Below are 25,521 nucleotides of genomic sequence, written 5' to 3'. Positions count from 1 at the left end.
TACATATAGAGCACTCACAAAGTAGTGCTCTATATGCCATCTTCAACCATTCTGAAAAGAATGTAACTCATACATACCTTCTCTTGAAGAGGAGAGGGGAAAGCATCTGTTTACAAGAGAGTACCCAAAGTACACATAAAATGTCTCAAAACCCTCTGTGCCTCATCATTACTTTTCCGTCCAGCTTTACTCTCATACCTTTTCTCCCAGTTTTTCCTTTCATTAACCCTTTTCTCAAACCATGCAGCCAAATTGAGCCCAGGTCTAACCCCTCCACCAGGCTGACTTCTCTAAATGTCTCTGTTTACTATCTTACAGCCCCTTCAGCCTGACTTTGTTCATTCTACATAAAATCCCAACAACTTTCTCATATGGGTCACACAGAGCCTTCTGTGAGAACAGGAAAGATTATAAAAGGACAAGCACCGTTCTCTCAGTTCTAATTCCCAGACATGGTTCAGGATGATATAAAAAGATGCAACCACAGAAAATGGGGAGGAAAGGAAGAGAGAAAAAAAAAAGTACAGTTATACATAGCTTCAGATTGATACACAGTAAAAAACAAGGATAAATTATTTTTGAAGCGCTGTAAATTAGAGTCTTGAACTTCATTCCTTCATTGGTAGTATACAGAATTCTGGCCTTGATCAGAGTGTATCAGGCTATATATACAAGACTCTGTTACCATTACCACCTCATCAAGAGCCTCAATAGGGCAGACAGATAACAAAACAAACAATTTTAGACCAAACATAATGTAAAAGCAGAAGAAAACAAATTTATAGCATATGCTGTTGAGTAGCTTAAGGAAGATCGGGTTTAAGCAACACAAGTAAAAAAAAACCTAGAAGAATGTGCACAGCAGTAATACACAGTAAGATTTTTCTCTATTTTCATTTTATTATACAGAAAAAAATAGGTTCCTAATCACAGTTTCTTTTTTCATAATTGCTTGTTTCCCACAAATTTGTTACTTAATTTTGCTCACAATCATTTCACCCACCAGAGAACACTAGTTCAAGTTCTCACCTAATAAACTCACTTTTTACTGGCCGACCACAGGATTTTGTATTATACTCCTAGAGTTCTGTATAACTTCCAATGGTGCTTTTATTCACTGTCCAGACACAGAAGGTGGTAATTGAAGTCAAACCCAACCAGCAAACAGAATGCAGTAGAACAGGTCATATAGCCAAAAGCATGTTGTGTAATCAATTCTGAGACTGACTTCCCCTCAGGGAAGTTGAACCTTCACTGCCTATCAGGGAAACAGCAGTAAAGGTTTCCCACTGCCATGCAAAACTTCAGGGCAGAAATAAAAACAGACTTAAAAAGGGGGAAACAATAAAATCATGACACAGCATTAACACCTAGGACCAAAAATAAACTGAGGGGGAAAAAAAAGAAGTTTGGTCCCTAAAGACCGGTTTGATATCTTGGCCCAAAACACTGAAAGCAAGGCTAGTCTCTCCATTTTCTTTCCACTTCTTTCTGGGCCTACCTGTAACACTACTTAATGTGTAACCCAATGAAGAAAAGAAGACATCAAGAAGAAAAGACTTGACATCAACAGACTACATATGACTACCAGGTGTGAGAAGTGTGTGTTAGCCTTTTTAGTCTTTGGGGTTTTGTTTCATTTGGGGATTTTTGTTTGGTTGGTTGGTTTTTTCTTGTTTTTTGGGGGGGGTTTTGACTTGTTGGTTGAGTTTTTGGTTTGTTTTTTGGAGGTTTGGGATTTTTAAAAATTTATCTGTTTTACACTGACATTAGAAATATCACTTCTCTGCATTAATCATGCAAACTACAAAAAGCAAACTATTTTCTATAGACAAATTGCTCTCTCTGATTCTCTAAGAGCCTCTTAACTACTACTAAAATTTTTTTTCTGTACTTTTTGTTTACTAAGGAAAAAAGTACTGCTGCATTTTCACCTCTGCATATGTGTTCTCACATTCCAGTTTGCTAAAGCTGTACCTACAATGCATCAACAGGAAGATTTGGCATCCTTCCCTGAAGTTCACTTCTCCCCTTTCTCAGACTAGCTAAAATTCTGCTGTGGAGATTGTTCTATTTTAACTCATACCTAGCTGCACACAAGGATATAGGTCTTATCTGCTCCATTGCCCTTATTCTGTTTTAGGGTTGTTTACTGTTGGACACTATTTCCAACGTGGTGTTTGAAGCATATTGAGAGGATAAAATTCCAGCACCAAGACATATTCCTCCCTAGACACAGCACTGTCCTGGCTCTGGCCTCGCTCAGCGGAAGGGCCACGACCAAGACATTGTGTTATTCCATAGCACCTCACGCCATGGCCGGGGCAGGGAAATAGGATTTGCTCTAATTCCCAAGAAGAATTTCCCTTTCCAGCTGGGAAAACATGGCTGCAGTAGGGTTCAGTCAGGTCAGGCTCTGAGGTGAGAATTTTTGCATGTGAATAATTCTCTATTTTTGTACACATTTGTTATTACTATTGTTGCTGTCACTGTTCGTTTTCTTATCCCATTGCTATTTCCATTAAATTGTTCTTATCCCAAGCTGTGATTTTTGCCTCTTGTTCCTCCAGTTCTCCTCTTCATCCACCCACAGGGGTGGCAGGAATGGGAGAGAAGGTGGAGCAAGCAGTATGATTTAGAAGGTCTCAGTGGAGAACTGAACTGGGGAGTATGACTCCTAAACCACAACAGCCATATATATATTTGTTAAGCTTACCTTCTATCTTTGAGAATATTACATATTCTTCATAAATAAATAATTTTTGTGAACATAGTGCCAACAGCAATTCTGTATGTTGTTAATATATAATACTACATACATTATGCCAGCCTTATTTGAATTCCATTGAACTATGGGCTCAGTACTAAGTAGTGGTCAGAATAAACTTACTCCATTTCTAGGACATGCCCATCCTCTAAATGCTGTGTGAAGTTCTGATCCCTCCCTTAAATTAGAGATATTAGAAAGGGTTCAGAAAGGGGCAGCGAAGAAGATCCAAAGGATGGGATAGCTACAAGCATAGTATCAAGCAAATAAGAAGACCTCAACCTGAAAAAGACATAACTGAGGAGAAGAAAAAATAAGTAGGGATGGAAATAAAATGTTCACCATCTGTTCTAATAACAGTGACAGCACTACATAATTCATGTGTTAATCCTTGTTAGTTTCTACATGCATATGGCCACTGCATGATAGGCTTATCAGGGTATGTGTATTTGGCACAATAATCCTAGTTTCAGGTCACCCTGTCCTAGTTTTATATCAAACCTTTTCCTATCAACAGCAGTTTCACTTCAATAAGCTAATAATACCCCCTAAAACTTATTGTATCAGCAGAAATATTTTCTGCAGTTACAACTGCAGATGAAAACTAAAAAAACACAAAAGAGAGCTTAAGCATTTATGCCACACAGGGGGAGATCCACGTGTCAGCCCATGCTAACACATGGGCCAGTGTTAACCTAAGTAAGATTCTGGCACTTATCTCTGTTCTCAACAGTATTTATACCTGGATTTGGGTTCAAAATAAAGAAAAGAAGCTGGTGCTTTACATAAAACATAGCTAAGAGATGAGAGCTTGCAAGGGATGGTTTAGATGCTAAAGAACTGCGCTTGTGAGAAAAGCTCAGTTCAAGAAAAATACTAAAATTAAAAAGATAAAGATAATGACTAAAATTAAAACCCACCACTTAGATGAGAGGGGCCATCAGCCAGACAAAAACTGCTCTCCAAGTACTGTGGTGCCTATCTCTTACCCTGTTATTACTCTTCCTTAAGCACTGACTTTTAACTCCTGCCAGAGACAGGATGCTAAGCTAGGTAGATTTGTGGTTTGACTCAGTACAGCTCTTCTCATGTTTCAGGGACATCATGATATTCTCTTTCAGAATAATATTTTTGTTTAATCCAAGCAAATGAAAAGCTTTCACTTTAAAATGCTGGTAAGCAAGAATATTCTCAAAGGCAGAAAACAAAAGTACAGCCCAACATCAATTTGGGTAAAATCCTATCTGCCTTCTTTGTCTGACTTGAGAGAAAAAAATCAAAACTAAAATGAATAAATGAAATATTATTAAATCTGTAAAAAAAAAGTCTATTTAGTTCCTAAAGATTTTATAGACATATTATACTGAATTATTTTATTTTACCTTTCAGACTCATCTTTCTACATATATGCCATCACACTTTCTCTGTTTCCATTCCTTCACTTGACACTATTCATACCGATTGTCTGGGAGAGGGACCTACACATACTAACACTTCACCAAGCTGTCAAGTTGGGAACAACTTCCTCAGCAGCATCTGCTGAAAAAGCCAATGTGCTTTAAGCACTTCAGGAGAGCTGCAAATGGAAGCCAATAAAACTATGTAATATCAGAAAGAAGGAAAGAATTGATTATTAGGACTATAATTCATCTTCTAGAGCATCAGGCTCATGTGCTAAATAAATCTTTGTCAGAAAGGACTGGTGAGACCGTTCAAGGACTGTTAGGAGGGTTGACAAACAAGTCCTTGAAGAGCTGACCATGGTATTTATGAGATATTGAAATGATAATTATTTGTTTGCAAACATATAAGAGAACAAGAAACTACTTGGTTACTAAAATTCTACACACTGCTGTAATTTCCATGCCTCAGAAAGCCTAATGCCTAAACTGACTATCTAGCTATAACACCATTACAGGCTGTTCAACTACAACAACATCAAGTGAATTTACATTTTGGACAATAATGACAATAAAAAACTAACCAAACAAACATTAGAGTTCAGGAAATTGCTAGCATAATAAAGAGATACTCACTGAAATTCACTCATTTGATAATGACATCCCACAACTAAGATAAAACATTTTTTCCTTAAGCTAAGAATCTTCCAGTCAGCCGGGGAAGTGGGGGAGGAGGCATGGGGGGAGAGAAGAGGTGTTGACAATAATTTTTAAATCCTTGAAGAAGAACCTTGTTAATTAGCCCAGTTACCCATTTAAACATAGTGTATAACAATTTCTGTTCCAGAGAGGTGGGCAAAATCAACTTCATACATTACTAATAAAAAAAGTAAAAGAAATCATGGTTTGATTCTATCAGATATCCTGTGTTTAGCTGCATTAGTAGTATGAAACACAGGCAAAATGTCTGTAGCCTAACTACAATCCAACAGAAAAAAAGTAAATTATAACTAGTTACTCACAATTTCATTTCATTTCATTCTATTAATGAGCTGTGCCTCATGCTCACCCTTGTGATCACAGCAAGTAATGCTATCTCATGCTTTGATCTGTATGGCATCTTTTGGGAGTGAATATACTCCTTACAGCTCAATGGCAATGAGCTCTTTAATGCAAATATTGCTAACTTGGAAAATACGTAGTATGTAACTTAGGAAAGTGATATGTCAAACTGTCAAAATGACTGTTCAGTCAAGTCACGTCTATTCATTCATTCCATCCACGTTTTATAACGTGTGGATGGAATGAATGGATAATAAAAACAATGCCAAAGGTGCAAAATTGCTTCAAAGGCTCTTCTTCATATCACCTGTGAACAATAGGAACAGTAAGCTATTTTATTCTTCTCTTTGTATTCTTCCTTCTATTCATAAAGAGCATTAGCTAAAATAGAAACAAGTATACATGTGAAACAACATTCACATGTTGCTGGAAAAGATAATTTTTTTTTTGAGCTCTTGCTCAAAAAATTATCCCCCGCTATGGTACAAATGTCTTGATTATACTGAACTGCCTGCTCTTGCTGAGAGTTGCATTCTATTCCTCAAATAATGCCATAATATTAGTTCAGTACTATAAGATTGTTTGTGTCGGTATTTAAGGCACCAAAAATGGATTGTTTAGGTCTCTCTCTTTAGGCAAGGGACTCCAAATCATGGTTAAGGAGGTTTTAGGAGAGATACAGAGTTTTACACTATGACCTGCTGGCATATTCTTTTCTTTTTCACTGGCAATGAGGTAGTAGCAAGGAGGAGAGTAGCGGCTGTAGCAGCAGCTTTTGAATTACCAGTTTACAGGTTGTCATACTAAGGTTAAGTATTGCCAATTTTATGCTAACACCATATGTCAAATTGTAAACTGTCTCCACACTGAACTCACAATATAAGCAACTAAGCTCCTTTAACTGAAGCAGGAATCTCTATAGCTACCAGGAAGAATGCAAGCTCATTCAGGACTCAGATTCCCACAGACAGATCAAAGTACATCGAGATGTAAATATCAATGAGGTCATTTGTTTGCAAACCATTTTTACTGCAAATAAGGTTAAACCATCTAATTTCAGGAAGTGCCTTGAAAAAATTGCAGTCTGTCAACAGTACAACAGCTTACCTTATAAACAGCCCTCAATTCTGAGAAAAATTATTGACACCTCTGGGATGACAGGATGACAAGCAGCATCCCATCAAGGCAGGGCTTTGGGACAGGCCATCCAAGCCTCCACATGCATGGCCATGTAATTATTTGGCATGTTAAAATACACTATGCTCAAAGAATTCAGAATTTCATAATACCTACTTGTTCTCCATAACACTGCCACTGAAAATCTGTCATTCATGCAAAGAAAACAGCTACCAGAAAGCATAACAGGCATAGTACATATATAATTACTATACATATATATGTGTTTGGTTTACAATGCTACATCATCACAATTTCTGTATTTTCCTCATATGAGACCCTGAGGGACAGGTCACATACATGCTTTCAGATGTTGTTAAGAAAAGCAAGATTGATGCACAGCATCAGTTTTAAGATAATGGTGATTACCCAAAAGAGAACTATCCACAACCTTCCAAATAAGATGATTCTAAAAATTGCTATAAACTAAATATTAAAGAAGCCTAAGAATCTAGGTGACAGCACTTTCTGATTGCTCATTTTAGTTAAAGTTCATTTGCTTAGTCCAATATAGTATCAAGGAATTTCCCTCATAAGTATATGAGGTTAGCGTTCTTTCCCAACATCATCCAATTTCCACATGCTTTCAACAGAAGGCATATTCACCACTGAGTAAGAGCTTCAATGGCATTCTAAACCTCAGTTAAGTACTTAATATGGGTGGTAATGTGAATAGCAGTACAGTGCAGCTTTATGGAATTGCTGTTCCAAGAGCCAAGGGACTGACCAAGCCTAGTGAATTAAGCAGACTTTTTCTGTTAACTTACTACCCTCTGAACAAGGGTGAAAGACTACAATTACTTAAGAAATTTCACATTGTTAGACATTTCTCTACATCCTATATGTGCAACTTATGTTTCCATTTTCATTAGCTGAAAAAAGAAGATAAAGACTCTTTCTTAATCCTCTGTTTTTTCCTCAATGCATAGTCTTGATTTTTTAAAAAATCTGCAATTCTATATTTTATTACATAAACTGTAAAACATTGATGTGCACTCTATTGCCCATGGCAACTTATGCAGATTGCATAAATTCACATCTGTGCTCATCTGTACTACAAGCTTACATTCTCCAGCTATGCAGCTTTCAATTTATCCACATTATTTCCCCAATCATTTGAACTACAGATAAACTGTTGCCATTTTGCTAATGTTGCTAAGATACCAGGCTTATAAATTCTTCCAGTCTCACAGACTTAAACCACACTCTATTTTTTAAATAGGGTGTCCTGATTTTGGCAGGGTTCACCTGCTAAAGCACAGAACTAGACCTGAGGCCTCTGCATTCACATCATGCTCTGGAGGGCCTGCAGTGCTGAGAAGCATGTAATCTTCCAGTTACTGGGGGGTCTTGCCCTCCCTCAGGAGGTGAGAAATGTTCCATATTGTATGTACTGAATCCATCTGTACTTGGACTTAACAGAACAAAAATACAGCTAAAGGATAAGAATATTTAAATAATAGTAATAATAATAAAAATACAAAAAACCCCAAACGTTTCATGCTAAGCAAGAATTACAAAATGGGCACATGCAAGAAAGCCCTTGTTTTGTCATGTCAATGAGACATGCTGTATTAAAAAAACAGAAGAAAAAATACCTGTCTCATTTGGACACCTAAGAATGAGAAAGAAATGAACAGATGTTCACCTCCTGAATGGAACTTTATGTGTAACATTTTTCTAAGTATGTTCTTACCACTCTAAAAAGTAAACTAACATCAGATTCTGATGTGATGTAAGATACTTATTATGATTTGCTGTACAATAAAACATTTTCCTTGTATGGAAACACATAAATCACCATTCACTTACATAAAATAAGAGGGCTTACTGCTGCCTCTTACAGGGAGTCCAGAACTGGGCAAGCAGGCAAGTCATTAGCAAAAAATGAAAGTTCAGGAAAGAAAATACATTCATATTTATGTACCAACCCACATTGTGTTACTTCAGTGTTAGAACAAGATGGGAGCTGCTGGCATGTGTGCAATTAGCACTGATTTTGACAATGCAAACAAAACAACCACCTCATCTGTTTGGACTCAATTTATGGATCTGATTTCACAACAAGGGCAGAACAGTGGGTCTGAAACTATTTATTTTACTGTAAACTCATTTCTCCTTCATGCTTGAAGTGATGGAAATTATTTATATGAGCAATAACCAGAGCAGCTTCATACTTTCAGTACAGGTTGTAAATACTATGATAGACAAGCAAGGCACTCACTTTATTATAAGCGCCAGATACTTAGAATAAGGAATTATATACAGAAGCCAGCTATTCACCTAATAATTTCCCAGCTCTTAAGCACTGGACTTTAGCATGCTAGTGTTCTCCAAGAAATGTGCCAGAAGGAATATGTAGATTGAAGGTGTGCTAGCTAGTGATACCTGTATTGGTATACAAGTTAAACCACTGCACATTCAAGATATCTAATTAGACAGAAGGAATTCAGGTGAGAAGGATGCTTATATTGATATGGCAACAGTGCCAACATCCAACTGCTAAGTGCAGCAAAGGCAAAACATAGGGAGGAAAAGACACTGCAGGGAAGGAAAACAACTAAATACTAGTGGGAGTAAAAAAGAGGCAAAGGCAGTAAAAAAACAAAAAATACAGGATGCAGATTTGTTTGTTGATTTTAAACAAAGTGAGACTAAGTGACTAGAGTATACATTAAACCAAGTTTAGTATCTTTAACAGGAGTTGCTTTCTTTCCCTCCTTCAGTTCACCCCTTTGACTACTGCTAAATGAATGTAAATATTTTCACTACCTGAACTGTTTTCTTTCTAAACTAAAAAAAGAGAGCTTCTCAGTTCTTTCTTCTTCGCATTACTTCAGTGTTTTTATAGTGTTCACTATAGAAAGTTTTCTTTACAACTTTTTACCTAATCAAAAATTCAGCTCACATTGTGCTTTCTGTTGCTTCCAGTAACACCCCTACTTTTCCCTTTTGCCTCTGTTTTACAGAGGTGAAGCTGAACGAAGCAGAACAGATTTATCTCTAGAAGTAATGATTAAAACAGCCTGTTAATTTTTACATCAAAGAAACATTGGAGACATTGATACTTCCAAAATCCCACTGCAGAGAAGAAAGACCAGGTAGCTGCAGAATAGCCATCCTTTTACTTGACAGCAAGTTTTCATTTGTTAGCAGCATGTTAATATCTGCCTTGTATCAGAAGTCATCCTACGCAATGTAATTGTTAGGCAAGCACACAGAAGAATGTTCAACCCCTTTCAGGTTGAAAGCTTCTCTCTGAAGGACAGATTAGCTTAACAGAAAAAAATCAGATTTGGTCATATAAAACCAAAATAAAAAACAACCAAAAAAAAACCCCCACGACACATAAAAAATACAACCCAGAGAAACTGTTAAGCTGAGATTAACTTACCTATGGATGCATCACCATCCAAGAGATTGTCATCTTCAGAGGTCTGAAAATCCATTATTACCCCTGCTCCATCTAAAAGCTCCTCATCGCTGCTTGCACTAGTTATGCTGTTGTAACTGTTTCGATAGTAGCCTCTATGAAACAGCTGCTCAGACTCCATTTAGCTGCTTTAAAACCTGTATGTATACACAAAAAAAAGTTATTTCCTATTTGAATAGTCAAAAAACACTGAGAAATTTGTATCAAAATAAAACAAGAGTATTTCATGCTTTGGGGAAAACTTTATGGTGCCAGTACTACTACAAGTTAGAAAAAGGTAGCAGCAATACAGAGCAAATATAACCAAACTGAAGAACAGAGAGTAAAGCAGGATATCTTACCTGTTATGACTAGAGAGAGCAAAGAAAGTAATGAGCACTTGGGCATAGCATATAGTGGAAAATCTAATTAAATACAGTGCAAGCAGGAAGTACACTGGTAAAGGAGAACAGTGAACAAACAGCTACATTAATAGCAGAAAAAGCACGTAAGGCTGTATAGTTTTCTGCAGTCTAGTACCACAGGCACTTTTCTGCTCTCCAACGTCAGACATCCTGCTTCTCTTTCAAACTCTACAATTAAAAGGTCAAGCACAGAAGCGAGTCAGCTGAGGAAACCACTTCCAGTCCAGAGACATGTCTATGGAAAGCATAATATGGGCCAGTAAAAACCCAGATTTACAAGACATTTGCTGACAGCTGATCCAAGCAATCAGTAAATCTCCAGAATGTGCTCTGCTATCCCACAAAAACACTTTTCTGTATCTCAAAGGAAAAACAAAAAAGGCAGTGAAGGCTTGTTATTTCCCCAGAAGCGGGGGCAGAGTGAAAACTTTAAAGTACTCTTCCAAATTTGCTTTAAATAGTTCAAAATCAAAAACAAATTAAAAAAACCCAACAACAAAGAACCCAAGAAACACAATCAACAGAAAAAAAACACAAACCAATAAAAAAGCAGAATGATTGATCTTGACAAAAGAGCTCTTTTTCAAACTAAGAATACTGATTAATTAAAAAAAAAATCAGTGTAAAATACTTATTTAAGTATTTATGCATATTTCAAGAACAGACAAATAAAATGACAGAGACAGTTCCCACACCCATTCTTAAATTAAAATTTTAACATGAATCCATATATGTATGGGAGTCTCTATGCCAGAACACCTGCCCAAAAAATGAAAGCAGAATTAAGCTTTCATCACTAAATTCTAAATCTCCCATATCAAATTATTTTAAAATCCTGCATATTTTTTAGTTATTAAATAAACCTGCGCTTCAGAAAGAAATTTTAAACTCCGAAATTACAAGAGTTTTACAATAGTTCTAAAACAAAGGCCATGTTTTGGCCAGTCTTTCTCTTAGTCTCACCAGCATGAAAATTACATTTCCATTTTTACCACAGGCTCATCGTATCCATCTTCATTTATTTATTCTGTCTGCAACATTAAAATATTTAAGTAGGATGAGAACATCACTTATCTTCCAAACTCTGGGTTTGGAAAATGAGTGAATGAGTTGTCAGGAATTTCTCACTGTATTTTTTAGATCACTAGCAGATTATTTCTTAGCAAAAAGGCACCAAAAAATCTTAACACTTTACGTTAAGCTTCAACCACAAAAATTCTTAAGAATACTCAGTTATTCAAACTTGAAATTTAGGGAATGCTTGTGCAAACCTTTACAGAAATCCAAAGGCAGATCATTCTTTGTAGCACTCAAAAAAACCCATCAAAACCCTTTTTTCTTTACTGGGATACACTGAGACAGCTTGCCCAGAGAAACTGTAGATGCCCCATTCCAGGAAGTGTTTAAGACCAGGCTGGATGGGGCTTTGAGCAACCTGTCTCATAGAAGGTGTCCCTGCCCATGGCAGAAGGTTTGCAACTGGATTATCTTTGAGGTCCCTTTCAACCCAAACCCTTCTTTGATCCTCAGGAAAGGATCGTGGTCAACTTTTAGGTCATCTTTGGAAAAACAAAGTAGGAAGAAACACTGCCAGTTAACTGAAGCTATTTGAGTTTTAATAACAACAACAACACAACATTGAGTTTATGTAATAGATTCCTAGTGCCTTGAAATAGGAGACAAAGAGTCAGTTTCCAAAAATATCCATAGGTAAAGCTTAGATTAGTTTCATTCACAGCTGCTCCCAAAATAAAACCAACTTGCATGGAGGAAAGAGACCTACTCAAATATGAACAGAACATAGACAACCACAGGAAAAGATAATACTTGTAAAGCACAGTCTTAGCTTTAAAACTGCAACAAAACCTCTCAGTATTCATATTTATGTTCTACTGAATCTTAACAACCCTAGTTAAAAACACTTAATATAAGAACAGCCTGAAAAATTTCTTCATTTTTATGACAAATACCAGTATAGAATATCATCACCATAGACCTGATCTTCACAAAAGCAGAACCTATAAAAAAGTAGTATCAAAATGAGCATTTCTATCTCCTTAGCTTAAAAAAAAAAGAAAAAAAGAAGAAAAATAAAAAAAAAAGAAGCCAACAAAAAACCAACTAAAACCTGAGAGCCTAATTACTGTATGAATAACGAACTCATGCTTCTGGTCATATGATGGCAAACATTAAGGGCATTGACTTAAGTTTGTATAAAGTATTCAAAACCACTGCATCTCCACTCCCTAAAATGTCATAACCAGAAAGATTATGGCTACCCATATTGTGACAGCTGAAGAATTATACCCACTGGCACAAAGATATCAGCCTACCTGATGGAAGGCATTGCTTCCTTCACACCCAGTCACTAGTTGGAATACTTTTCACATTTACTGAGTTACTAATGTGAATACTTTAATAGCATTCAACCAAACTGGCTGGATTAGCTGAAAACTCCAATTTAAGCTCACTAAACTAACTCCATTTATGGATATATAAGAAAAAACTGCTATCAGAGTTGAAGAGTAGTCTCCTGCACAGGTACAGTAACAAGCAGCTCCATGAGTGGTAAAATCTTGGCGGGGTTTTCAGTCAACAGTTTAAAAAGAAGGAGACAAAAGAAAAAGAAAATAAAAAGCTAATCCCTTAGCATGAACCTGAACTAAGTATGAAAGCAATTATGACTCAAAAGCTTTAGCTTCACAGGCAGGTACTGATCCTTAGTAAAATCACAGTAAACAACTGTGTCCATGGCTGCTGCTTTGGAGCAAGCCTAAAATACATGAAAGATACAGTACTAATTTCTAAACTAATGGGTCAGTACCTACAGGTGGAAATATTCAGTCCAGCAAAGAAAAGATGAAGAGTTCCCTTGACAAAAAAAAAAAAAACAAAACAAAAAACCACCAAAAAAACTCTGGTGTCCCTTCTGTGATCATGTTCAGATGAGAAATAATATTGCAACTTGTTAAGACATATGAAAGGTAAAACCCATCCTCCTCTTTTGAAGGGCAGGAACTATGACTGCAGTTTCCATTGTAGACAACTTCTGTTTATTGAGTCTTAGGTCATTTTCTGTTTGATGAAAAGACACTACAACAGTGTATTTTTACAGTTTTTAAAGGCTTTTGCTCCTTTTTAAGGTGGACTTGTGTTGAAGTCATCTGAGGGTTATACAATGGAGTAGAGCTTTTACACATCACCAGAAATCTCATTAATCATACTACTTTTCTTCAACTTATCAGAAAAATGTACTGAGCAGTCCCTAACTATGCGCACAGATTCCTAAACTCAGGGTCACAACTGAGTTGAGAATCTTTCAGACAACTTCGTTCATGTTCAATATAGTTCAGGATTTTCAAACTGGAATGTCAAAAATCACCACTATCCTCAGTTTAACTCCAAGCTTCTTCTCAATAACAGCATCAACCACAGATTTTTAAGGTCTGAATTAAAATTTCTTTAGAGACACAGTAAAGCCCCTGAGATCAAAATAAAAATCCTATAGAGGTCTCCAAAACACGACACAGGCACAGGACCACTACTTGTGAAATCTTGTGGGGACCCCTGGTGGTTCCTGGTCCTTACTCTCCCTACTAACAAATTTCCAGCTTCAAAGTAGTGAAGAAAACATCAGCTAAAGAGGAACATATCCCCTGTACTCTGTCGGAAGTGACAACCCTTTGGTCACCAGAACCAAAAAAAGGCTGGGCACTCCTCTTGGTATGTGTAACTGAAGAATCCCAGAAGATAAGGGGCTAATGTCTATGTTTCAAACAGTGATAACTGGATGGCTGTGGAGCCAACCAGGGATTGTTGGTAATAACAGACAATTGTTGGTACTAATATGAGAAAGAACAAGATTGGCTGGAGAAGGGGCCATTCAGAGGTAGGGCAGCACTCTCCCAAGACAAACATCCTTGCTCTAGTTCCAAGAGAGAGGCACAATACAATACAGCACAAGCACAGGAATGAGGCCAAGGTATGGGCACAGACTGTAGAGAGGGATCAAGTCTGTCCCAGACCCTTGAAGCTCTCCAGCCCATTTCCAGAAATTTCTGAAAGAATGGACTGCACATGATGGGTAATTTGCACAAAAAACAAGAAACCTGATTTCCTGGTGAGGAAACCTATCTATTAAAAAGTACTCCCCTCCAGCAAGCCCAGGAGTGCCCCCAGCACCCTGGACATCTCATCAGCTGAACTGATGCTGGAACCACAACCAGTGATCTCTTTTTCACTCTTCCCTTTCACCCTATCCCTTTGTCCAAAACCAAGTGCCATGCACTTATACAGACTAACACAGCAACTTTGACGCCAAGTGTGTAATGCACTAACAAAACTTTCTGATTGTTTGCTGACCCTCTGACTTTTGTTCTTCCTTTTGACCACAAGCATTTATGAATCCTGAGTGCTTCTTTCCCATTAAGAGAGAGACATCACAGTAACAGAGTGATAAACTGACAGATGCAGTAAGTACAGCTATTTAAACTTCAAGGCCAGGAGTGCTGACAACAGACTTGCTCAGCTTCTTGCTCTGTATCCTCACAAGCAACAGTGTTAAGGCAGCGAGGTGAGGAAGGACTGATCTGTGATCAACACCTGGCTCTTGTTTATGGCTGACATCCTTTGCTTGACTACACAGAAGCCACTTCATTTTTTTCAAAACAGCTCTCCCAACCATTACTGGTGGCCATTCTGGTAATTTTCAAAGGATGAAATAAATATACAAATCTTTTCAAAAACCTGTGAACTTCTGATGTTAATAAACAAGACTGTTAATAGCCTGTTCCATCTTTTTAATACAAACAGATATTCTAACTAAAAGAGATTTTTTTAAAAAAATCAAAAGGTAGTGAAGATGCACAAACAGCACCAAAGCAAAGTATTTCCTAAATCAAGTGTGTTAGTAGTTCAGAATGCACAGCAAGTTGCCCTCATTTGAATATTCTTCTCTCCAGCTGTAAAACCTAGCTGAAACATTGGCAAGGGCATTGCCAAAATTATTTTTATTTCATCAGGGTCTACAAATGGTAGACAAGTTTCTGGCAGGAGAGTCCAGAGAGAAATTAGCTGTTCAATAGTGGTATCAAGTTAAAAACAAAACTCACGGTGGGTATTTTATGAGGAAAAAAAGAAATTGGGTTCATGTGAGATTTTTAATATTACCAAAAAAAAAAAAAATCACCTATAGTTTACTAAAAGGCTTTCAGCTAACAGACTGCAAAGAAGGTGAGTTATCTTAAATGTGTTGTTATATAACCACAGATATGAGGTCAGTTCACTGAGTTCATAGATCAAATTTATTAAAAGTAATTCATCTTCTACCTATCCAAAGAAAACAAGCATTCTTGAAAATTTCTTAGGAATAAAAACTGAGATTTTTCTAACTGTGGTAATGGCGTAAGTACTTAGGACACAGATTGTTAGGTCTTCTCAGGTGTCTTAGAAGCTCTACTGCGTAACTTAAAAGAATATTCGTGTCTCAGCACAAAACAAATGAAAACTGCTAAGTCTGTAAGATTGGTAGTAACTTAAAGTTGTCTGCAAGACTAGAAGCAAAAAAAGTCAAATAACAGTTAAAGGGATCCCCAGATTTCTTTCCTAGATATACTCTGGAAATCTATAGATTCAGTTTTCAAAATCAGAAAATGAATGTGCTTGGAAGCATATGGAGAACAGATTTTTTTCCCCCATCATATACAGGAGACAAATTAAAAGCGGAAAACTCAGGGGAAAAGGCTGCAGTAGATCAAAACCAGCAGATAACACATCAAAATCCAAGAAATCTGGCAGAGAACACTAATTTGAAGATAAAAGTGGAAGGAACTCAAACACAAACTTATCTTTCAGGAAAACAAGTACTTGAATTTAAACTGGCAGGATGTCAAAATATTAAATCACCCCAGTAGCTTTATCTGGAATTTAAACAAAGTACTGAAGTGAAATGCCATTTTTACTATTTCAATTAGGAAGCATTTCTTCTTTGTACTTATTGCAGCATGAACATGCAAAATACACATTTGAGTACTTAATTTCCTCTGTAATTTTTAGAGAAATGTATCAAAATATATCAAAAATAAGGAGAAAAATAACAAAGGTTACTTAACCTTAAGCAAAGGTTATTTTTATCAGTGTCTGTGCTTCAAGACTGAACTAATTAATTAATTAATTCACGTTTTCATTTACTACTCCTCCTTAGCCCTACAAAGTAAGCACAGTCTAATCCTATAACTAGAAAGCCTAAGGAAAATGCTTAACAAGCAAAACAGCTGAATGCCTAGAAAGTTCAAGGGGAAAATACCTGACTACACTCTTTGCAAATTATTAAAAGTAACTGCTCGTACCCACTATGAAGTTATAAATTCATTTCTTTACATTCATTCCTAGGAATATACACTCACAACTAACTACTACATAATACAAACTAATAAGGGTACTCCAGATGTAAACAGATTTGTAACCATTTCAACAGCTTTGTCTAGAATTCTTTTCATTATGCATGAAGCCTACGAATTACTTCAGCTTCCTTCTCCAATAATAAAAATATCTGTTCATTAAATATAATTACTATCTCAACAATTTACATTTTTTAGTTTCTATGTTTCTAAAGCAGAGTACATTTCTCAGCAGAAAAAAAAGTATCTGTTTACAGCCCTCTTATTATAGTCAATTTAAATGAGTATTGTTCTGTCTAGACTTTATTCTATCACCTGACTTTTCATAAAGGCTTTCAAAATTCAAAACCAAGATTCAAGTTAACTCTAAAAATTTGTAATTGTCAACTTTACACTATTCTGAGCATCTTCAGTTTGCAAAGCTTGGCATACAAACAAGCATGAAGTACTGTACTGTGGAGCCTCCTCGTCCACAAGCACAGTAAAAAGCTGACCTGACGCCTGAACAATTTTAGCAAGTCAGACAACACAGAACCTGCACTTGAAGGTTATGACATGAGGGAACAACTGTAACAAGGAAGGCAGAATTGGGAACTTGCTCACAGGCATTAAGCTGAAATCTTAGTTTTGGGAAAATAAGCAGGAAGAGTACAAAAGCAGTTTCATGCACATGATCACTGCCACTGCTGACAACTTTTGGAGTTTATTGGATTACTGCTGCTCTCAAGGTACCAAAGCAAGAAATTTAGGAACATGCAAATAGTCTGAGAATTAGGAAATTAACTCAAATTGGCACTATCACTTCTGGCACAAATCTCTTCAGCAGGAGAGCTTCTATTCTACTTTTTTAATTTATGACCAAGTCAAAAACATCCCTACTGCCAAATTATTATAAGACTTTACCCTGAAATCTTGATCTGTACAGTTACACCTATTCACATGCATAAGAAGTCAGTTTTTTCCTGCTCTTATTTAGCTATCTTAATGTTCCTAGAATGCCTTTTGGCAATGCTTGTGAACTTGGAACAGTTGTCCCAGCTTTAGTCCTCACACTCAAGGAATGCAACTTTGCTGTTCTAGGTAAGACACACACACACACCTCCCAAAGCAAAGTCGGGGGGGGAAAGCCAAACTGTATATTCAGTGAACAGGAGAAGATATTGTTACACAGCCAGACCCACCTGTTCATAAAATAACCAGCACAGTGGGTTTTCATTGCAGGTTACTCAAACATCAATTTGCTGCAAATGTTTGTGTGCAAGAGACCACAACATGAAGTATAAACATGGTCATGAGAAAACGATTACAAATTCATAAAATAAAGTGGTTCAGAGCAATGCAGTCACAAAGATCAAAGGTCAACAGCTTCAAGTGTCTTTTGTGGTCAAGAATTTGGGTCGGCTTGTTCTTATTACAATGGAAGAAGAGGGAGGAAGGGGGGGAATTTTACCCAGGATTACTTTAACTTGAAAGTATGCACCACAGAGACAAGTGTGGAATAGTAAACCACTCAAAGAGGGCACTGTAAAAATTTGGGCAAAGAAAACCTTGGAATACAACAAGTAAAATGTGTTTCTAGAAACATTACAGTACACATTCTGTATAACATCTACCATTACCAAGCAAAGAATTTTTAGAACTGACATACCACATACCAATACTAAACAGAAGGAACCAAGAAACAAGCTCCATTTTTCAGAACACCACATAAATTGTTTTCACATGTGTTGCAGAGAGATGCAGAGTCATTGTGTTTCAAGCTACCTGTAGTTTTTCCAGAGCAGAACTCCTTCCCACACTGACAACTTTGCAACAAGTTTACCTCTGCTTGCCAGCCAAAGAGACAAGGCATCAAATTTACAGTAGTTAATGAAACACTTATTTTAGCAAAAGTGATAGTGACAGCTGGTGAGTTCTCTTTTATTATTCTTCACAAAGGTATGTTTCCTATAATGCACAAATATTTTTTAAAATTTTACATTACAGCATATTGACATTTCCTTAAATAGAGAAACAGTTCTGATGACTATCTGCTTTCAAATCTGTCATACCAACACATCCTTCATTCAAATAGCTGTATCTGCAAAGAAGTATCTCTGTTGCTAAGGGATACTGAAACTCCTTCAGAGGTCCACCAAAAAGAAAAGCATCTAAAAGCAAAAAGCACACATTCACCTGACAATTTCTTCCACAAACTCTGCACCAGAAACTTCCGAGGTCCCACAACCTCAAAAATGAGGTGCAAGTTTTCACACCCCAATGAACATTTACCGGTATGTTGCCAAAAATATTTAAGCATCTATTCTAACATAGGTTAGACCCAGAAACATTTTATATTTGGTTGTAGAGCCCTATTTCATCAAGTTTAGTACTTTAAAGTGTGACACAGCAAATTTACTACACTACACAGAACAAAGTTCACTATTAGCACACCCTTTTCCACTGTCACATTCATAGGCATTCATTTTAAGTGAGAATTGATACACACTTGTTTTACAGCCATTTCCACAGTATTAGCTAGGTCAGGGAACAATTTTGGTCAAGTAGGGAAGATAATATGAAAGAATGCACTCAATATTCAGTTTTAACCTCACTGACCTGCACACCCATATAATTATGAGGCTCCAACAAGAGCCCATTACCTCTCTCCCTTGTCTAAGAGCGGCCCTGCTAGCCAAAGCCGCGAGTCAACATAAAGCGAGCAACTCATGCAGAATAATCCTTCCAGCGCTGGGTACGTGGGGAGGAGACCCTGGACACTGCCAGCCGCAGAGCCCCCCGCTTTCCCTACGCTGCCCGGAAGAACACCGAGATGGGGTGACAGGGTGCAAACAGGCTGTACTTACGCCGTGTAAACACACGGGGCATTCCCCCCCTCATGCCGGCCTTTCGGGGAGGCACACGGACGAGGTGAGGAATACGCGAGGAGCCACCACGTCCGTCCCTTCCCGGCCCCGGCCGGCCAGAGCTGCCGGGCTGGCGGGGGTGCAGCAGCCGCTGGGCGGGCGGGGGCTGCCCGCTCCCCTCCTCCCGCCGCCTCGGCCCCACTCGCTCCCCTGCCGTGTCCCCGGCCGTGGGGGAACTCGAGCCTGCCCCGCCCCGCCGCTGCCCGTACCTGCGCGGGCAGCGCCGCCCGCTGATCCCCGGGGAGGCGCTGGCTCATCCTCCCTGCGAGCACCAGCGGGACACGGGCGCAGTCCCCGGACCCGCGGCCGCTCCGCCGCCCGGCACCGCCCCCTCGGCCCGGCGGGGGCGGGGATTCCCACCGCGCAGAATCGGCGCCCGTCGGGCGCCCGGGGTCAGCATCGCCGTCACTGCTGATTCTGCTTCCCGCGGTCCGCCCGGCGTGGGTCCGTCCCCGCTCCCGCCCGCCGAGGGGCGCGGCTTCCCCGAGGCCCGGGAGGGGCCCGTGCCGGGCACCCTCGCTGCGAGGGCGGGTTGAGGGCCCAGGGGGAGGCAGGACAGTCCCGCGCTTCAGAAGGGGTGGAGGCGGTTTCCCAGGTAAAGGAGGCAGAGAGAAGCCGGCTACATCGCGGCATCGTTCGGCTTCGGGCTAAACTGCGCCGCCTCTAAATTCCAGGCGCTGCGGAGGCCTCGAGAGCTTAAGGGTTTGCCTGCAGAAAAAATGCAGGTGTCGGGCTGAGCACGGAGCTCCTGCCAGCCGAGGTGCTGAGGCCAGTATGGGGCCCACTTAACACACAGCGAATGCAAGTTCCACCAAAACGTGCCAAGTCAAGGGGTGTATTTTTTTTCCCCTAAGGAAAATGCCCGCTGGTCCGCTTATGTGCAAGGCTAACAAGCCCGCAGGGCGCCGTGCCCTGTGGCACTCGGACTGAGGAGGTGCGTTGTGAATCACGACGCTCTTTGCCCATAGGTGCCACTAAGGCGCGCTTTGGAGTCGGGAACGGAGGAGCCACAGGTGCAGCCCGACCCTCCCCGGTAAGCGCTGCGCTCAGCCCCGCCGCGGCACACTTTCCCCCAGGAACCCCGCCCCGGGGCTGTCCTGGGACAGACACATACCGCCGGAGCCGGGCCGTACGGTGCTATGAGTCTCGGGTCGCTGGTGAAACACTTGTCGCTGTTTTTGGAGGGTTTCCCCCAAAAACGCTGACACCCGCGCGCGCCCCGCCCGTCACGTGACCACGGCCGCGCGTTACCAGGGTGAAGTGCCGCTAACGCGGGCAGGGCCGCAGCCCCGCCCCGGTGCGGACGCGTCCAATGGGAGCGGAGCTGCGGGGCGGGGCCGCCAATAGGGGCGGAGGGGGGCGGGGCCTTCCCAGGCGCGAGGCCAGGTTGGCAGTCGTGGCCGCGGCGGGCAGGTATGGCGGGGTGGGGCCGGGCGGGCGCGGGGAAAGCTGAGGCGGGGTGGGGACGGGGCGGACCGAACCGCCCTTCTGGGAGCCGGGCAGGTGGCGAGTGGTCTCTTCCAGCCACCCTGGGGCTGGTTGTTCCCCGCCACGCCTCTTGTCCTGGTGCTGGGCTTACTCCGGCTGTGCGGGGGCGGCGGCCTGGTGGGGCCCGCTGCGGAGCGCGGCCCAGCTCGGCCCCTGCCCTGCCCCTCTCCGTACGCGCGGCCCGGGCCTGGCCGTGCGCTCCTGTCGGGCGGGCTGCCTCGGGGTGTGACTTGAGCCGCTCTCCTGCGTGTCCGATGAACTGACTTGCTGCCCTGGGCTTGAAAAGACAGCGCCCCGTCAGTGCTGATGTTTTTCCTCTGGACGCCTGTTTTTCCCGTGTCACATGTAAAAATAAGCTATCCAACTCATAGAATATTATATACCCGCTTTGGCTGTACTGTAACTTCTCGCCCAAAGGCTGGTTACTGCCCATTTGTATTTGCACGGAGCAGAGCAGCATGCAGAGCCAGACCTAAGCTACGCCTAATGCAGCTGTTTTAACTGTAGAGCATCTCTGCTTGTTTCATAAAGTAGGGTTGGAAGAGAACTTCACTAGAGTCATGCAAAGTTCAAATTGTGTCCCACCGGCTGTGCTTTTACTGTTGCCGAAAGGGAATATTGAAGTTATTACCAAGACCTTCTTATGTTTAGAAGTGCAACTTTAAATTATGTACTGTAAGAAAATAAAAAATTAACCTTACCAATATACTGCAGGCCTGTAATTTTAACGTTTTTCACTTTCCTGGTAGTTATGCTAGTCTTAGCAGGCTTTGCATCTCCTCTTTTGCAGAACAGATTACTTTACATCTCTCTTGTTTTGTTTTGCTATGCTTATCAGGCTTATTCATTTTGGTCTGCTTTCTTGGTATAGGTCCTGTTAAGCAGCATCTGTGTCTTGTACATAGTAATTATGTTAAAAAAAAAAACTCAAATTGAGGAGAGACCCTGACTGTGAGACATGTGATGTGTGTGAAGTTTGTATCTAAGCTACTAGGATCTCCTGCTGGTACAGCAAAGCAGAAATGCTATTAGTTCTTGCAAATGAGGCTTAAATGAAGAAAATCTTGGGGCGCTTTTGTCTTTTTCAGATTATAGAAATTCCCTCAGCATATGGATGGTCTTTTTGCTTTAAAAAATATAATCTTTTAGTCTTCTGTGAATTTGTTTGGATATTTGTCGCTTTGGTCTTTGTTTTGCCCTTTCACTGTGCTGTTCTGACACATCTGTATGTTACCATAGCTTTTGCTTGCAGCTCTCTAGTGTCCTGTTTTTACCAAAGTATTTTTTAATATAGAACCTTAAACACCATAAAAATTCGCCTTCTAATCTGAAAAGGTACTCTGAATGGTCAGATTGTACCTGAAAAATAGGGCTCTCTGCCATTTTGTGATTATTTGTTTCTTATGAATGCAAAAAGAGTCTTTCAGTCAGGCTTAAGGCCACACCTCTGTTTTGAATAATGATTTGAAACAGGATGGGAATCCATCGAATTCAGGCCATTTTTGGCTTCATTATAGTGATAAAAAAGCTGGATTTAGTGCTTCTTAAGAAACAATGCATAGGAATTCCCCTCGCCTCCATTGTGTTTCTTCCAAGTAAAGTTGAGCTAAACATTTTTAACCAGGTGCTATAGCTCTATGATGTTTGTGTGCCAGCTGAATCAGAAGCCTTGGCACTGATAACACTGATTTATTTAAAGACAAAACAGGTCCTTTTTAGTCAAAATGAAAGATGAAACAGGTTTTAGTTATGCAGCCCTTGTTGGCCCAAAATCAGTCAGCTGTACCAAGTTAGAATTGAGACTAAGAGTAGGTGATTTACAGAAAATCAACCAAAGAGACAAATGGATCAGCATTTTGAGTCAAAAAAAAAAAAAAAAAAAAAAAAAAGCCCTGATCAGGCTAGATCACTAAGTACACCTAATTAAATATGCTCATGGGTTTTTTTGTGTTTGTTGGTTTGTTTTTCCAGTACTCAAGAAAGGATGCCTTAAGACAAGAAGTATGGATAAATATATCAAAGTACGGAAGATTGGAGAAGGATCCTTTGGGAAAGCAATACTTGTCAAAGCTAAAGAAAATGGCCAACAGTATGTCATTAAAGAAATAAACATCTCTAAGGTAAAGTGATTGTTATTAATAAATTCCTGAGCCATTCTTTTTGTATTTCTGTTCTCACAAATCATTATTTTCCTTCTGAAGATGTCAAATAAGGAGAGAGAAGAATCAAGGAGAGAAGTTGCTGTTTTGGCTAACATGAAACACCCAAATATTGTCCTGTATAGGGAGTCATTTGAAGGTAAGATGAACTAATACAGTAGAACCTGAAGTAATGTGAGTGACTGTGTGCAATTCTTACTGCACTTAGTCTAAAAGTCAGGGAGTTTTCTCTCTTTAATCAGTATTTTTCATACCTCAGTTATTTCATACTTCAGTTATTTTCTGTGTTTTTTCAGAATTCCAATCCACATTTAAAAATAATTGCAATTCAGGAAAAAGGGCAACAAATAAACAAATATTGATGACTATACATTACATGCATTGGTTTTGGTTGATGTTTAAATGAAAGATATTCTCTTGTTTCTCCAGAACGTAAGTCTCCTTAAATAAACCCTAGCAACTGGAATGCTTGTGTAGGTTAAATTTGTGTAGCTTAAATTACAGTCTAAATTTGGATATTGATAACCTAGCGAGAGCAGTTTTATGTCCAAGTCTGTTGTCTTAGAGTGCAGTCTTCAGTAACTGCAACCATATAATTGCTGTCAGAGCTGGGAAAATAGATGGGACTGTTTACTTCATCAGCCAGTGAATGAAGGAGAAATATAATTCTACATTGTCTTCACAGTGAATGTCTTGGGAAATGGGCATAACAGAAAAAAAATTCCAAAAGACTGTTATAAAAGTTAAAATATTAAAAGCCCCTAAATATTATTTGAACTGCTGTTTAGAGATTTTGGTCTCTTCTTTCCTTCCTTTCTGCTGACTTTCTTATGTCTTTCGCCTGGGGCTTTCACTTTGTCTTTTCATTAAATTAGATTTTTGTGACATAATCATATTACACAGCCACACTTCTGGTTTATAAATACACACTGCTTTCTTCCTTGTGGTAGAGGGCTCTTCTTTAAGACTGGTTTTTACTTACAAGGTAGATTTTCATTGTGGTAGAGAGCTGTTCTTTAAGACTGCTTTTTTCTTACAAGGTAGATCCTGTAATCCATAATTCACAAGACTTTGCGTTGCATCTTTATTGCCAGAGCACATTGACTTTGAATACACTGAATATAAAGTTCGTAGAAGAAAATTATTTCAGCAATAGATATGCAAGAAATCTAGACTCTTAGAATCATCTTTTAAAATTACACAAATTAAAGATAATAATAAAATAACCAAACAGAGAAACTATAAGGGTTTGTTGTTTTGAAAGGCAGATTTCAGAAGCTCTATGGGAGTGAAATTCAAGTGACTTAGATGATTCAATTTATTTTAATTCAAAGGTTTTTAAGTGTTGTGACTAACTTTCTCATAAAATAGGAGTTCTTTTTCCTTTGACCAGCATGTGACTGATTTTCTGCAGTTATTCATCTCTTCTCAAAATCATGCCTAGTATGTGAGTAGTGTAGTTCTTACGCTTTTGGCAACTTGCAATTTGCTTCTGCCTAATCTGTTTTTTCATCAGTAACTGGGAAAACCATAGCTTTGAATGAAATGTATTATGTTTGTTCATACCTCCTACTTGAAACTTGCATGGGATTTTTTGAAGTCTCCTGAGATTTCATTCAAAAAAGAGAAAATAATTGTTTCCATTTCTCATTGTTTGCTGGAGGTTCTCTTACTGTTCTTCAGACTGAAATAAACTGCATGTCTAGTATGAAAGCTGATGGCTGTCATGTTCTGGCAAGTCCAGGTAAAATTCCAAGAAAGAAGAAGGCAAATAGAGGCAACTTAAGATCCCTTTAGGGTAGGGGAATCTATAGGATGTTTGAAAAAAGTTTAAAGATTGATTTTATATTGCGTTCATAGAATGACACCTTTAATTTCATGGTGGTTTTGAACCCCATGTTAGAACATTGGTTCAGTAGAGGTAGTTCTTCTCCTTCCCTTTTAAATTAGTCCAATGTTACCAAAATGGAAAAATTAGGTTTTAAAACTCAAAATAATAAACAAATTTTTGCTTGAGGTTTGAAAAAATGGACTAGTAAATTATATCTAAAGCTGCATGTGAAAAAGTAAATTTTTGTTGCTTTTTCTGTGACTGTGGTGAAGATATTTACAAAGTTAAGTAAAGAAGGGTCTTGTGTTTGTCTTTTTGAAATGCTTTGTCTTTTACTTTACAGAAAATGGCTGTCTGTACATAGTGATGGATTACTGTGAAGGAGGAGACCTATTTAAAAAGATAAATGCCCAGAAAGGAATCCTGTTCTCTGAAGATCAGGTAACAGCAAACTGCTGTTATAGTGTTTTGTTGCAGGATACTTTTCCATTAATTTG

At 39.2% G+C, this 25,521-nt stretch overlaps 2 protein-coding genes across 18 annotated transcripts in view; one reads left to right on the top strand and one right to left on the bottom strand.

Annotated features, from left to right (window-relative positions):
* CLCN3 (chloride voltage-gated channel 3) overlaps positions 1-20,793 on the bottom strand; it is a 60,886-nt gene extending 40,093 nt beyond the window's left edge. For 2 of the 4 annotated variants that reach the window (XM_030239034.2, XM_030239036.2), the window contains exons 1-2: positions 19,756-19,886; positions 9,800-9,975 (exon numbers count right to left, since the gene is read on the bottom strand). In XM_030239034.2, the coding sequence (XP_030094894.1) occupies positions 9,800-9,959 (160 nt within the window). In that variant the 5' untranslated portion in view covers positions 9,960-9,975; positions 19,756-19,886. Of the gene's footprint in view, positions 1-9,799; positions 9,976-19,486; positions 19,576-19,755; positions 19,887-20,660 lie in introns of those variants that run through there. The other 2 variants (XM_030239035.2, XM_009101155.4) reach the window with 2 other exon arrangements.
* NEK1 (NIMA related kinase 1) overlaps positions 20,014-25,521 on the top strand; it is a 42,900-nt gene continuing 37,392 nt past the window's right edge. For 11 of the 14 annotated variants that reach the window (XM_030239031.2, XM_050973504.1, XM_050973498.1 and 8 more), the window contains exons 1-5: positions 20,014-20,141; positions 20,515-20,579; positions 23,006-23,154; positions 23,236-23,332; positions 25,368-25,465. In XM_030239031.2, the coding sequence (XP_030094891.1) occupies positions 23,038-23,154; positions 23,236-23,332; positions 25,368-25,465 (312 nt within the window). In that variant the 5' untranslated portion in view covers positions 20,014-20,141; positions 20,515-20,579; positions 23,006-23,037. Of the gene's footprint in view, positions 20,142-20,400; positions 20,580-20,897; positions 20,960-23,005; positions 23,155-23,235; positions 23,333-25,367; positions 25,466-25,521 lie in introns of those variants that run through there. The other 3 variants (XM_050973497.1, XM_030239027.2, XM_030239026.2) reach the window with 3 other exon arrangements.

This window comes from Serinus canaria, chromosome 4 (genome assembly GCF_022539315.1).
Source record: "Serinus canaria isolate serCan28SL12 chromosome 4, serCan2020, whole genome shotgun sequence".
Taxonomy (NCBI): domain Eukaryota; kingdom Metazoa; phylum Chordata; class Aves; order Passeriformes; family Fringillidae; genus Serinus; species Serinus canaria.
This window is presented reverse-complemented; position numbering and strand designations above follow the sequence as displayed.